The 14,931-nt window shown below is 38.1% G+C and overlaps 1 protein-coding gene across 1 annotated transcript; it reads right to left on the bottom strand.

The window, feature by feature from the left end:
• Nucleotides 1-390: 390 nt before the first annotated feature.
• nufip2 (nuclear FMR1 interacting protein 2) lies at nt 391-14,247 on the bottom strand. The gene is made up of 4 exons (XM_008332943.3): nt 13,652-14,247; nt 10,321-12,006; nt 9,667-9,699; nt 391-8,265 (listed from the first exon to the last, which is right to left on the bottom strand). The coding sequence occupies exons 1-4, from the start codon at nt 13,797-13,799 to the stop codon at nt 8,213-8,215; spliced, it is 1,920 nt and encodes a 639-aa protein (XP_008331165.1). The 5' UTR covers nt 13,800-14,247; the 3' UTR covers nt 391-8,212.
• Nucleotides 14,248-14,931: the final 684 nt, after the last annotated feature.

The following is a 14,931-nucleotide window of genomic DNA, read 5'->3' on the forward strand; positions in this document are numbered from 1 at the left end:
AGTTGGGTTATTCTAAGGTCAAGACTATCTTTAGTGTTGTAGTGCCTAAGTCAGCCACAAGGGGGCAGATTTGAGACGAGTGCCTGTGTAGCAGGACCTTCCTCCAGGCCTTTCGATCAGACAGCTTGCTACCGTAGAATGTACATTGAAACGGCTGAATATGAATGAATGCGTATCATTCATATAACCTTCCTTATTTAACCAGGATTTGACCTCAGGCAGCTCACACTTGGATTATAATAAATTCCCTATCATCCAGTCATATTCAGCCATCCAGTTTTTACAGCCATTTCTGTCTCAGTGTTGAGCCAATCCCAGCAGCCCCATTAGACACAGTGTCAAAGTCTCAAGAAATTTAATGACAGCAAAAACTCACACAACAAAATTAACTTCTTGTGAAAATTTGACATTTAATGGAAAACTAAAACTGTGAACACTGGAGTTTCATTTTTGATTGACTCTTTATATTATTTGGATTTTTAGGGTTGCTGTTATCATGCTTACAAAACAGTGTAATTTGACAACAAAAAGAAAGTCACACCGCTTGCTTCAAATGTCAATCTTAAAATCAAATTGAATTGCCTCCTTGTTTAAAGGGGTTTTAAAAGTGAACAATATGAGCCAATTTAAAATCAAATGTGACAGAGAGATTGTTAAACAAAAAAAGAGGAATCTGGAACCAGAAATATGGCTGAAATGTCATTGAATAAAAGCAAACATATTTTAAATCCTATTAAATAAAACCCCAGGAGGCTGCAATTAAAGACGAGCTGAGAGAGAATCATCTGTTGGACTGCTTCATGTCTGCTATCATAACAAGAATAATGTAAAATAAGATTCAGTCCAAACGCCTTATCATCACTTCATGAATAATTTAACGGTGATTGAAAACAGAGACATGAGAAATCTTTGACACTGTGACCAGAATATAAGAGACACAATAGTCCACCACAGTGCAGTGATCACCTGTGAAGACTCGCTTGAAAATGAACTGGTTAAAACCAAAGTGAGATGGAATGACACTGGAGTTTGACACATGAAACCCACAAAGTAATTTGGCTTCATTCATGTATTGACACATTTACTGGCACAGGTTAGTGAATATATGGGACAATGGACGTCAGAGATTAAGTTGCCAAGAAAGAGGAAGACCTCAGAGGAGATATGTGGAAGTCGTGAAAGAGGACATGGAGCTAGTTGGGAGTAAAAGCAGAGGAGAGAGGGAGGGGAGAGGGTGAGACGGAGGCAGATGATCCCAGTGGTGACTCCTGAAGAGAACAGCTGAAAGAAGAAGTGGCTCTGAGAAAAACAAAATCAGTGAGGGGAAAAAAAAACTCCAAATATCAGTTGTTAAGTTACAGCTGAAGATAATGAAGTTCTCCATTTAAACCATCATTTTTGTTTAAAAACTCTAGTTATGTTGCAGGAGACATCAAGATATTTTGTCATTGCTTTAAACCAGGGGTTCCCAAAGTGTGGAGCTACCACTAGAGGGTATCTAAGATTAAAAAAAAAGTGATGGCAGTTTGGAGTGTTTTTTGTGTTTTGGTCATTTGAGCATGAGTAAACATACTGACTTCATAAAACGCTTGTTGCATTTTTTTTTTTTTTACAAAGATGTGGGGAATTGGTGGCGGGTTAACCTGGTTGTGATATAGAATGGGTGAGTAGCAAAAGTTTGGGAACCCCTGCTTTAAAATATTGAAAATATGCCCTCTCCAAGATGTAAACAAAATACATCAGAAAAAAAACCCAAATCACATTTTTGGCTCAAGACTAAAATGTTGACCGCCTTGAACTTTTGAGTCTTTTTTCTTTATTTGCATCGCTTTCCTTTTTTTAAATTTTAACAGCAAGGAAACAGTTCATTAGTGGAGAAAAAAAAACATCACATCCAGCATTTCCCATGACAGACGACTGAATACTTAATGAAGAAGCAGCACTTTTCGGTATTTGTTTAGGCTTTTCCTAAGAGATCTCCTAACTAATCATGTTTTTTCTTTGACTATCACATTTTGAAAGAGTCAGTCAGCTCTGACACGGCACTGACTTTTTGACATTAACCAGAAAGAGTTTCAGGGAAGTGGTTGTGACATCAATGAGACACTCACGCCCTCCTACAGCCCTTTCTCTGTGTTTGCCACTGACGGCTGGACCACAGTGTTAGTGTACCTTTGGTGGAAACAGACTGAGCTGTTGAGTTGGATGCTCACACAGTATCCTCACAACATGTCAACATGACAAAGGATCATAAGAGGGGATTCCAGTGTCAGTTTGTATCTTTTCATAAACTGATCCAAGCTACTGTTGGGGCAGAGAGAAATTAAATATTTTATCTGAGTGGGGTAGAAACAATTTAACATTATTTATAAATATTAAAGACCAAATTATCAAAATGATAAATCAAAATATACTTTTTGTATTACCCTAGTTGTCCATCAGTACATGAATGGGATTATAATCCAGTAAAACAAGTTAGAATATTTAGTTTTTGAATGGATTTGAACTATTGATGCACACCGTCCAACATGCTAACCTGTAAGCAGCCTCTACCTCTACAGTTTAAATCAATGTCAGCTAATAGACTCAATAGTTTTACTACAAACACACAGTCTGCTTACTGCTTTCAGCTGCCTCTGAAATTTGCCATGAGAAAACATGAACAACATTTTAGCAAAAAGGTATGAGCTGGAAGCAGTTTTTAATATAACCCAGTTGCTGTAATAATGTACATTATTCCACACACACACACATTCACACAGATTCAAGGTCAAATGGAACAACAATTGCATATATTAGAAAGATCTTGCTTCACACACACACATACAAGACTAGCTGTAGAGCAAACTCCAGGTTTAAAGACTGTTTATTTACCAATGTAATTAAATGCAACCGTTGATAAGTCAGACAGTGTCAACTAACAGTTTCCTCAATCAGCTTTTTTAATCTCTATAGGTTATTAAGATAAACTAGTTTCCATTCAGTTAAACCCCATGTCCAATATATCCACTTCAACCTAAAAGTTAAAGTTTACCTTTGAGGATTACAACCACACTCCAGTATGATCAATTCTGAGAGGAAAACATACAGTGACAGATTCAACAAGCCTCTGCACTTTTAAAGGAGAAAATAAATAATGTCTTATATTAAAAGAAAAACCCCATTAACTTCTTCACCTGTATTAAAAATAAAGGGAATCTTAAGCTGAGGACAACTCTCCAAAACAAACTGACTAATGGACATACAGCGATGACGAGGCAACTTTAGGTTGGGATATAGCGAGAACTGGAGGTGGTTCACAAAACTGATGATTTTGGTATGATGCAGTTGATACACATTTATATACGTAAATTTATTGGCACTTCTTTTCAAAACCATTTAGGTCACACTGTTGTGGTTTACTGTTATTTTCATCCAACCACTAGGGGGTTACTTTTCAATCACCAGGTTTTGACTATTTCATATGGGACACTTTTAGCAGAAAGTCTCACAAATGACAAAATCACCAGTGAGGCCAAACTGGCCACTCAAAGCTAGTAGACCTGCCTCAGTGTCTTTGGAGGCGATTGCACCTTATGAGGGGAAGTCAGTGCGGGGTCGGTGACAGCATCAGCCAATCACTCGTATCCGCCAATGGGATCATGTGGTCCTACACAGTCGTACAGCCTTCCATCTATTTATATCCCACTTCATTCTATCCACTCAATGAAACATCAACTCTGCTTCCAGAACTCCTTTTTGGTCTTGAAAGCTACGTTGCTAATCTATCTTTATATAAATGTAAAATCACCACATTAATTAAGTGCTATGAAACAGCGACGCCTCAGGTGGAAGGGATTCTGATTTTTTTTCTGTAAGAAAAACTGTCTACCGTCTAAATAATCTTAAAGAATAAAATAAAAATGGATTGTAAGACTACAGTAACATCATGTTCTACTAACCAGTCATCGATCAACCTCTTTTACACTGAAAATGCCTCACTCTTAAGTGACCACTGCGCTCATCCTGACCATTCTAGTGACAACCTATGATGGTGTAACTTCAGAAGGGTTTCTAATGGAAAATAAAGAGCTAGTCGCACAAACATTTTTTTTTAATTCTACTGCAGAGACCAAGAACATGAAAATGTTTCCACTGATTGAGCCTTGTCGTAGTCCCTGCTCTCTGAGTAGGACAGACGGTACAAGAATTATTGGAGGGAGGTTTGCACCACCCAATATCCTGACTGTTCCAAAATATCCACTATTTTTTATTACCATTGTTAATTTTACAAAACTGATAGAGTTAGTCCATAAAACTTCTGTACAACCTTTGCCCGGGGACAAAGACTCAGCTCACAGAACTACATTGACTGATGGACACAACAGGCCCAGGGTTTTTTGGGAGAAGGACATCCAACAAGACCTGAAAACATCAAAACACTGCGAACTTGGCGATGCTCTAACAGTAATATTTCTTTTGACACACCATATCTAATTTGCATAATTTCACAGTACTTTTACAACAGCGGAAACTCAGGCACCTGCAGTAAGCAAGAAACATTTTCGTCTTTGCAAGTAATTCCTTCTTATTATATATGTTCATTATAATGCAGTGAAACACAGCTTCAGTATGTCTATGGTCAAATAGAAGAAAGGAAATACTGGTTAGGCCTGGGACGATGATCAATAAATCCATTGATTGCATGATTTTCCCAGCAGAAAAAAAATACTGCACCACCGCGATGCAGAGCCATCGACAACATTCACTGAGGGATCAGGTCAACAACGTAAATACAAACAGGACAGGGCAAAATAGTGTGCATTCTCAGAAAGTGTAGTTTGCTACATCGCAAAAGTTTTTTTATTTTAGGGGCCCACTCAATGACATTTCCGTAATAAGGGGTGTTCAGTTACCATAGGAAATAAAAAGGGGCATTCAGGTACCATCGGTTAAAGGATTTGAATTTGAAAGGGTGTACTATTACGTTATTATATTTTATCATTACATCAGTGTTAATTTGGTCTTAAAATAATGTTGACAATAAAATTGTTTATCGGCAATAAATTGTGGGACAATGTATGAGTCAGCAAAATGCGTTATTGTCACAGGCCTAATAGTGGTAACCTAATGCCAGATTAAATTTCAAATTCAGCAAGCAGACGAAAACCCAGCAAACTGCTAATAAGCAACGCCACCACAGATCCTTCCCATCTCTTTGTTAACCCGATCTTACATAAAGGTCACAATCTGATCCAACACTTTGCCCAACACACATTACACAGTGGAAGCCTAAACACAAGCATTTAAAAACACGACAGGTTCAACTGCAATCAGACAAAAAAAAGTCAAAAGTCTTCTTAAATGAAAAACAGTGGCAGCAGTTCTGACTTTCAGCACATGCAACAATAAGCTGTGATACGGCAGCCCATCCCCTGGTTGTGGTGATACCCCTAAACACTGCTCATGGATGCACAGCAATGACACACACAGGAGGAAAACAACCATCAATGATCGCAAGGTTACAGTCTCAAAAACAGTGCATGGAGCGATGTGCGTCTTAAAGGGGCACTGAACACTTTCAGGGCACAGTATGATCAATGACAGCACCTTGCTTGCCACAAGAGCTTTCTATTTTTAACGTCAAATGAAAGACTCTGAATAGCAGGGCACCGATTCAACATTTTCAATTATGAGAACGTCGATGTGACAGGGGCCACGTGGCAAAAAAATAATATTTAACATAGTCATGGCTTTATCAACACTACCTGAGTTACATTGAATATTCTGTATTTTATCAACTTTTCCTGAAAAGTAACAGCACAGAGCCATTCTTTAAAAGGAGTATTTCTTGTCAGTACACAGATCTTTCTAGTGATTAAAGATGAAAGCATTCCGTTTACATAAAGTGCTTTTAATACATAAATTAAAGCTACAGTAGGCCGGGCTGGATTTGGCGTCATTTTTTTCAATAATCACACATAAAGGTGTCAACATAATGCTTCAGTTTGTCCTTTACAGATTTACAACTGAGGCTCAGTCCCCATACAGGAGGGCTTTCATAATGGGGGTGAGGGGGTTAACAGTATCACACGTCCCACACGAACCACATTATCAAAAATGCCTTCATTCAGAGAAAACTATATTGTCCACTATGACTGACAACAAATGTGTGAGGCATCTGTTAACACTACTACTGGCTGTTTCATAACACCTACTCTGTGGTCAAGTCCCTGTATAAAAGCAATAGTAAATGATTGCGACATTGAAAAGACAACTAAAAAATGAGTCCAGCAAACACAACAGAAGTATAGATGTAGAGTTGTCAATAGTTGGAAAGCAAAGATTTTAAACATCCTGCAGTAAAATTAACTTTCTCCTTCCTCCGTTTTCCAGCCTACTGCAGCTTTAAAAATATATAGATTTTATAGAGCAAATGAACAGGGAGATGTTGATGTCTAGTCATGTCACAGCTGAGCTGGCAGGTAAGCAGTTTTCAAATTTGGAAAGAGAGATAGCAAAATAGGAACCATTTTGCAGAAAACAAAAATAACTTGAAAATATTCCTAAACATTTTGAACAAACATTCTGCAGTTACAGCAGACTCTTAAGGTGGTAATTTTATAGCTCCATGTAACCCACTGCATGCATTAAATGGATCACATAGGGTTATTGCACACTGGTTTGCAAAGGTTATCTACAGTAAAACGTTAAGTACAACTCATTTTCACATTTCAATACTGTCTGACAAAGTGGCTAGTTGGGGAAACCTTGAATAGTATTGCAATTGTCATCACCCTTTCCCTTGTTTCAGCCATGAGCACTGACCTCTGATTCATTTTTGCCAGTAAACATGAGAAAACACATAATGCTGTAAGACTAAAAAGTAAAGACCAAAGGCCGAGTCTGGGAAAAAAAAAAAAAATCAGTCAGTCAGTCATAAAAATTCAACAGCAATGTAAGCAAAAGCAACAGCACTGACCTCCTGGGTCTTGTAGCTGAATGAATACCACAAAACACAGGAAACCAGATTAAAAGAAATGTCTCTTGCCCTAGTTTGTATGTTAATGTTATACTCAGAAATTATATTAGCAGGGATATATGGATCTAAATTTAAAAACAGTCGGCACTGAACTGATAACAATCCCCCAGCCGCCCCCCAAAAAAAAGAAATATGAGGAAAACTTAAAAGAAAAATTTAAATTGATTTTTTTTTTTTAAATTAAACTTTGGTCATTTTAACATTAAGTTCTGTTGTCACTTGTTACATGTTGGATCCAAAAAGTAAAGGTTGTAGTAATAGGAGGAAAAATAGTACTGCAGTTAAAAGAAACAAAAGCACAGACACCAGGCAATCACCAGGTTTCCTTTACAACTGCTGGATTGTGTCCACAAATTGCATGACAAATTTTAATTTTGGATCATACTCACTTGTTCATAATGACTGCATTCTCCGGCTTCTATCAACAGAGCTTCTGCTAAAAGTGATTAAAGTTTACTTTTCAAGGAGACTTTTTTTTTTTTTTGCAATTATTTGCAACAAACAATGAAATAAAGAGGTAAGATGTAGAAGTCTTGCCTCTTCATTCCGCTGCAGTGTGGATAAACATCTGTTACATTAACACCCAATTTTATTAGAGGAACAAGCAAACATCTCATTCCTGGGTTCTTACTAAAGACAAGGTTCCCTTTTTATAATAGGGCCTCCACCTAGCTGGACAGCAAACATACTGTATTCCACAAAAGGCATACTCTGCAAAGATTCTTCCCGTTTTGTTCACAATAAAATTCAAGCTCGCACACGCATTTGTATGCATAATGTAAAACCTATCTACAATGAAACTTAAATGAACGTGTGAAGAAACAAAAGTGACCGAGGCGTGCCACAGTCGGCAACTGCAACAGGATAAAGGCATAGGGAGGCGCATCCTTGTTTCAATTCCTGAACAGTGTCCTTGAAGAGCATTGAGACAATCAGCTTTGAGGTGCAGGGGTCCATTTGTCATGTTGGAGAGGCACCAATCAGCTCCTTTAACGTTCCTCCACTGTGTGTGTGTGTCTGTTCATAAGTGGTGCCCTTGTAGTGAATTATTCCACCCGAGATTTTGACAAAAATCTATCTCTTCAAACTATTTTCACAGCTGTCACTTTATCTTTTAAAACGGATTTGTGACTGCCAGGGTAGAGAACTGCAGCAAATAGAGGAGAAGGTACATAATGTAAATCATCTACCTCACTGATCGGGCCCATCCTTGGTTCCATCATAAATCACAACTCTTAAAGGATCTAAAACAGAAAAAGAAAAACAGTAAGAGCAAGGTACAAAAAGTACATATTTAACACATACAAAAGTCATAAAGTCATCTTCAGAATATCATCTACGTAAACCAAAGCTCACCTCGGTTGCCAATTGTAAACTGAAAGACAAAAGAAGAAAGAAGAAGACCAGGAAGCCTGGCCTGCACTCCCTCAAAGACTGGTTTGGGGGGAGTAACTGTACATTGTCATGGTCGGAATGATTCCAAAACGTACACTTCCAGCCTTATAAGTGCATTCTGGCGTAGATTTTTTTTTTTTTTTTAAAGTCAGCACAAATAAAGACAACAGAAAGAGGATGGCAGACATTTAGCAGCATTTAGTCAGCAGGCATGTAAGGTATGGTCACTGCTGTGACGTCTGTACTGTGCAGCGTAATGAAAAATCTTTTCACAGCCACGGATAAGCACTGTATATCAAGCTCAAAATATTATCTCAACGCCCAGCATGCATGTAGGCTTAAAGTTTTACAACTAATCACTAAGTGCTTGCTTGTAAATAAATACCTTTTAACCTGTTTTTTTGGAAATGAATTACAACTTTTAAGTGCTGTGTTCTTTTAAGGTGTTTGTTGTTCTACTTTGAAATTAAACTACTACAAAAAGTATAACCTCATGAGTGAGCAAACTTAAAGACTTCATCAAAGTTTCAAATAATTACCCCGACTGTACATACGAGGTTCACCACACCTTGACCCAAAGACATAACTTTCACTTTTTCCTTTTAAAATGTTAATGTCTTTCAGCTTAACTTTCATATAAATATAATTATCTCTGCAGTCATACACATGAAATGTTATTTTTAAATTATGATGCAAGTGTTTATCCAAATTTAGGGGCAGGAGTAGATGGAGATCTTCACATGAGGAGACTTCCCCATTACAAGGGTTGATTATAGGATTAAAAAAAACCCCATAGGAATGTATTTCTTAAAACATTATCATAGCTTGTATTATGTATTTATACTTCGTACTCTGTGTGAACGCAGTAAATCTGGTTGGTGTGCTTCTTTCATAATCATCTTACAACAAAGAAAAATTAAATCTAAGTATAAAATTAAAAAAAAAAACTTCGGAAAAGGATTTGCGAATTATTTCTAGAGTGACCTTTTGTTAAATGGCTCATTGCTGGCCACAATATACAGCAAGCAGCTATGGCTTCACTTCATGAGAAAAACTAGTAAAAATAGGTGCTGTAAATGCATGAATAAAAAAGGCTGTTCACTGTCACCAGTCCACAGGATTCACTCAAAATCAAATAAATTAGGCATAAAAACAAGCAATAAAAAACCACATTGTTTTAACAAAATATAATCTAATATAGTATTGTATATATATTAACATAATATAGTCTTAAAAAAGCTTTGACTTACCTTGTTTCTGAAGGTTGAAAATTGATTCAATTTCTGTCAAAGGAAAACAAAACATTTCTGAATCTCTGCTAACAAGTCCCATATATGACTTCTTATAAACCTAGTAAAGGTCCTTACAGATTATACACCACAATGATATGTTTAAACAATTAATAAAATATATTAGATGAGATACTTGAGTTTTTTGCAGCACAATGCTTTCTATTTACAACATTGATTCACAGGGAATTGCTCTATTTCACATATAGAAGATTTGTGATTTTTGTACTTTTTCATGAGATGCCTTTGCATCTATCTATCCATCTATAGATCCTTTTGTTTAATGTGAATGAATATACATTAAAATGATGCCTTAGGCAACATGCAATAGTATACAGTAAGTTCCTTTTTTAAACTGAGGTAGGTGCATTTTATGTTTATGTATATATTATTCATATATATATATACATAGCAGCAACTGCTTAACTGTGAGTAAAAGTATGTTGATTTTCTTCAAGGATGTCTGTGTAGGAGGAAAAGGAAAAGTGTTGGTTTCCTTAGATGAATAATCAATGTGGTGTAGCACAGTAATTCCATACAAATACAATTGAGAAACATTAACTATTAAGTTTACCTTTTCTTAAATCAACATGGCAAAAAAAGTTGAAAATGTACCTATAGTGTGATAAGTGACAGCAGCTTTAACATCGAAGGAACCCCAGCTAGACCTTCTGACAATGTCTTTAGAGTGAGTAGGCTCTTTTGAGGTGCCAAGCAGCAGTGTGCTTGGCACCAGTTTAGCACCACCATCTTTGCTGGAGGCCTGGACAGCTGAACCTGCACCCTCGGCCTCAACTTCTGTCTTTTTCTTGCCACATAGCTGAAGCAGGTTCTCCTCCTCACTCATCACAAAGGTAGGAAAACAAGTTTTAGACACATTACAGGAGGCACAAGTTCTTTTCTCCTTGTCTTGAACAAATGTGCCAGACTCTAAGAACGACGGGTTAACATTGAAGCAGGGCTGGGCAGTAGTGGCTGCAACTGCCAGACACTCAGTTTGAGGTGCAGCCACAGTAGTCTCAAACTCTGTGGATACATTTCCATCTCCTCCATCAAGTACCAAGTTGGGCTCATTGATGAAGGAAAGACCCCACTGATTCTGGAAGATGTCTCCCAGGGCTTTCTGATTCGTCTGAGCAGGTGGAGGGTCAAGGTGACGGGCACTAGGGAGCACAGGTTGCATATTTATAGGGTAAATTAAGCGGGTACACTTTCTAGGCTCATATACTTCCCCATCTACAGGACTGGTTGTTGAGCTACAGTTACTCTCCAAAGAAGATGCTACATTGTCATTAGTCGGGATCATTGGTTCTGGCGGAATACTACTAGCAGCAGGAGTAAAGAAGGTACCCATCGATAGGCAGCTGTTTCCGTTTCCAGAAACAGGACCATTAGTAAAGCTAGATGAGGTTATAGTTTTCATAGCAGACATAGGAACCTGTGAGAGTCGAACAGGAGGAGGCAGTGCCTCTCCTCCTCCTTGAGCTACTTTGTTGAGGTTTTCTTTTACCTTACTTGCATAACTAATCTTGGGAACAATTTTAGCACTACTATTGTCCACAGGGAATACTGGAGGGGGCTTAAATAAAGTCCAAGAGTCCTCTTTTGAGGGCGATGAAAGTTTGGCTCTTTGTCGTTCCTCATTCTTTTTTCCAAAGTTGCCAACTGTTTTTCCATCAGAGCCTTTCCTCTGAGGTTCACCTACAGAAGCATCTGACACAGCAATCCGTCGAGCTGCTGACTGAGCTTCTGCTTTATGGGCAGATTTAAAGCAATCATGTCTAGAAGTCCCTCCCTTCTCAGTTGCATCAACATTAAAAGTTCCAGAGTCTTGTGCAGTGTTGCCCAGATGCATGTCTTTCTCCTTGTCTTTCATCCCATTATCAGTGTTTTTAGAATTGTTACATCTGGCCTTGCGCTTCTTTGGAGTAGTATATCCACCTTCAGAACTACTTCCATCGTTGTCCTTGTTAGAATAGCCGTTTGTAATTAAAACACAGCTTGCAACACCATTTTGTATCACCATAGAGTTTTTTTTATCCAAAGTCTGGCTCTCGTGATGATTCAAGTTTAAGGTCTTTTCTTTGTCGTTTTTTAGGTCCATATTTTTCTTATGGTCCAAACCTTTGCTGCTCCCTCTTGAAACAGTTGCGGCCAGCTTCTGCGTTGACTTGTGCCTCACAATGATACTAGTGACGTGTCCGGTACCATTGTTGTTGGTGGGATGCGACATACCAAAAGATTCAGACAGATGGTAATTCTTCTCTGCCTCCTTGTCGGCCCTGTTTACTTTTTTGAAGCCTGAAATGGGTAAACAAAAGCAGTTTACACAAAAAATAAAAAGACTCAATAAATATATTTACACCTGTGTATTTACAAATTCTGAAATGTGAACCAAAAGATAACAAAAAGGATAAACCTATTGGCAACATCTGAAACACATTGTAGGAAATTTTTTAGTTGTAAGCCTTCTACAAAGCTCCTGTTGTTTCCCTTGTGTGATATCAGTACCTGGCTGGTGTTTTTGGTAGAAATTGGTGCTGGTGTGATTAAGGCCTTTTTTCTGCTCATGCTGTATTCTGTAAACCCATAGTTAAATCACAAAACATTCATTTATAGTTTTAAGTGTAACCTCAACCTCAGTTACTGTGGTTATCGTTTCAGCTGGAGTACCATCACCAAGTCTGATATGTCAGTCAAGTCACTTTACAAATGAATGAATCTGTGTAATCATTAAGGTTCAATCATGGTATAATGTCAGGATATCAAATTACAATTATTATAACAATTACCCTTGTCATTATTATTGTAGTTTTTCAACCATTAATTGTCTTTTGGTTACTTTTTTAACTGCCAGAAAATGTTTTGTTACTGAAGAAGTTACTTAAACATGGATGAACACTATGTTCATTGTTTAACAGTCATTGCACTTAATAGTGCTATGCAAATGCCTGATACAAACAGGGCTTCTTTTTTAAAAAAAAAAGAATATTTTAAATGCAATCCAAAAGGACTAAATAGGAACCCATACTGAGGCCCCTCGTGTCTGGTGACATATCTGGCTTAATTTTAACAGAAAGTCACTGACAGGCGAGGAAACGTATTTTTATAGCGGAAAGCACAAATTCACAAACAACCATGTGGTTATAGTCCATTCTGTCGTAGCAAACTGTGGCGTTGTGCTGTGCTGGTCATGTTGAAGCTGAACCCTGACTGGTCAACATGTAACAGGCCTGTCAACGATGGCGAGCGCCGCCGAATGTCATCTACATAGCGGATGGTTGAGATGGTCCTACGAATTGGCATTGATAGTTATTGAGCAACCATCGTGCGAGAAAATGCGACCACTACAACTGGTCACAAATCATTGTTGTTTACAGGAGATTATCGAGAACGTAGCCGGTGGCTTTAGCTAGCAGTGATTTTGTAACATGGCTGACAGGAAATGGACGCAAAGTACATTCCAGTGGAGCCGGCTCCTTTTCCTAAACTGGTCACAGACATGCTGGCAAGCATATGTCTATAGCGACGACAGGAGACAATACATTATAAGTTTACGATTGGTTGTGAATTTCAGCCACAATGAAACAATGGGTTTCCTTGAAGGAAATATTTCAGTTTGAAGAAGAAAACTGGATGGTAAAACCGTCGGACAAGGTCAATCCCCGATATGTCAAACGACTAATAGCGACAACTGTCAGGCAATATCAGCTCACCAAACAGCTAAAATGATGCTGCATTTCTGCCTGTCAGTTGACACACGTCGCCCAGAATTAGCCGTGGTGGCTCACTCAAACCGTTAAGCCTAACAATCCGTAGTTGAAATAAACAGCAAGGGAATCTTACTCAAGTTGCTCACTTAAGTTAGCGAATAAATGCTAGTGGGCTCACTGACATTAGCTGAGTAAGGCTAGCAGACGCCAGCTAACTTTTCAAGCGGCCTTACCTGTTTTCTTCGTCTGCGTTTCCTGATGCTGCCGCTGGAAGTTGCTCTGATCATTTTTCACACAAGTGGCGTGTTGTATTGAGCTTCTGTCCTCTGCGTGGTAGTGGTATTCCTTTTCCTGTGCCCGGTCTTTGGGCTTTTCCTCCATTGAACTGTAGAATGTCGGACTTGCACGGCCACTCTATTAGCTCAGTGGGTAAGCAGGGAACAGTCCAATCACTACAAGTGTAAAACGGAAGCTATTTGGAGCTTGTGTAAACGTCAGCAGTGGACGTCTAAATATGGCACTCTTTTGGGTGGTCACCGCTGCAAAACTCGGCACCAGTATTTGTGCTGAGGTGGCCAGGAGACATTTTGCAGTGCATTTATCTGCGTGCCAGATGGTTAAATTGAAACATGCGGCTGAAATAACGGGAGTGTGACTTCGAAAGAAATATATTTGGAAAAAACAGCAGCGGGGTGGGGTTCGTGTATGAAGTAAAATCATATGACCAGAGGCTGTGTTGCCACGTCTCCAGTCGGTGGACACAGTTCAGATGGAGGGTCCTGGAGAGAACAACTTCATCCAATTTCACTAAGTTATAGAAATTTACTCCCGGTTTCTTTTTAGGAATAAATGGGTTGTCTAATAATTGTTATTATTTTTATTTATTTAATTATCACTTTCTTTAGTTGGTCATTTAAGAATGAAAGTAATGGGTTGTCTAATAATTATTATTTTTATTTATTTAATTATCACTTTCTTTAGTTGGTCATTTAAGAATGAAAGTAATGGGTTGTCTAATAATTATTATTTTTATTTATTTAATTATCACTTTCTTTAGTTGGTCATTTAAGAATGAAAGTACGTTTTTGTACTACACTGTAATATTACAATACAGTATTTATATTAATCAAAACTATTTATTGAATCCCAGTAATACATGTCTTAGTAGTTAGGGTGTGTGCATAATAATTACATTTACTATCCTTACATGGGTGGGTTTTCAGACTAAACCCACTAAAAATCCTTGGTGGTTTTGTAGCTTCCCTTGGCCAGAGTTTTGTTGATATTCATTACGCAGGACGTCTGATCACATGTACATAAAGCCATACAACAACAGTATCATGTGTGCCATCTACAGGGAGTTTGGACATTTGGCTACGCTTAGTAAATCTAAAGAACATCCGATTTTAGAGTAGAACTTCTCCTTTAAGACGGTTTAGCCCATTAGTTTGAATAAAGAGAAGTCACCTTTCTGCAAACGTAAGTTATATTTGTCTCCATCTAGTGGCATAAA

Source organism: Cynoglossus semilaevis, chromosome 19 (genome assembly GCF_000523025.1).
Source record: "Cynoglossus semilaevis isolate Cse_v1.0 chromosome 19, Cse_v1.0, whole genome shotgun sequence".
Lineage (NCBI taxonomy): Eukaryota > Metazoa > Chordata > Actinopteri > Pleuronectiformes > Cynoglossidae > Cynoglossus > Cynoglossus semilaevis.

Excerpts from the sequence above, each read along its gene's own strand:
- nufip2 (XM_008332943.3), bottom strand. The coding sequence starts at position 13,799 with ATGGAGGAAAAGCCCAAAGACCGGGCACAGGAAAAGGAATACCACTAC. Across the intron at positions 12,007-13,651 it reads AACGCAGACGAAGAAAACAG|GCTTCAAAAAAGTAAACAGG; the intron begins GTAAGGCCGCTT and ends TACCCATTTCAG. Across the intron at positions 8,266-9,666 it reads TTTCAACCTTCAGAAACAAG|ATCCTTTAAGAGTTGTGATT; the intron begins GTAAGTCAAAGC and ends TTTCTGTTTTAG.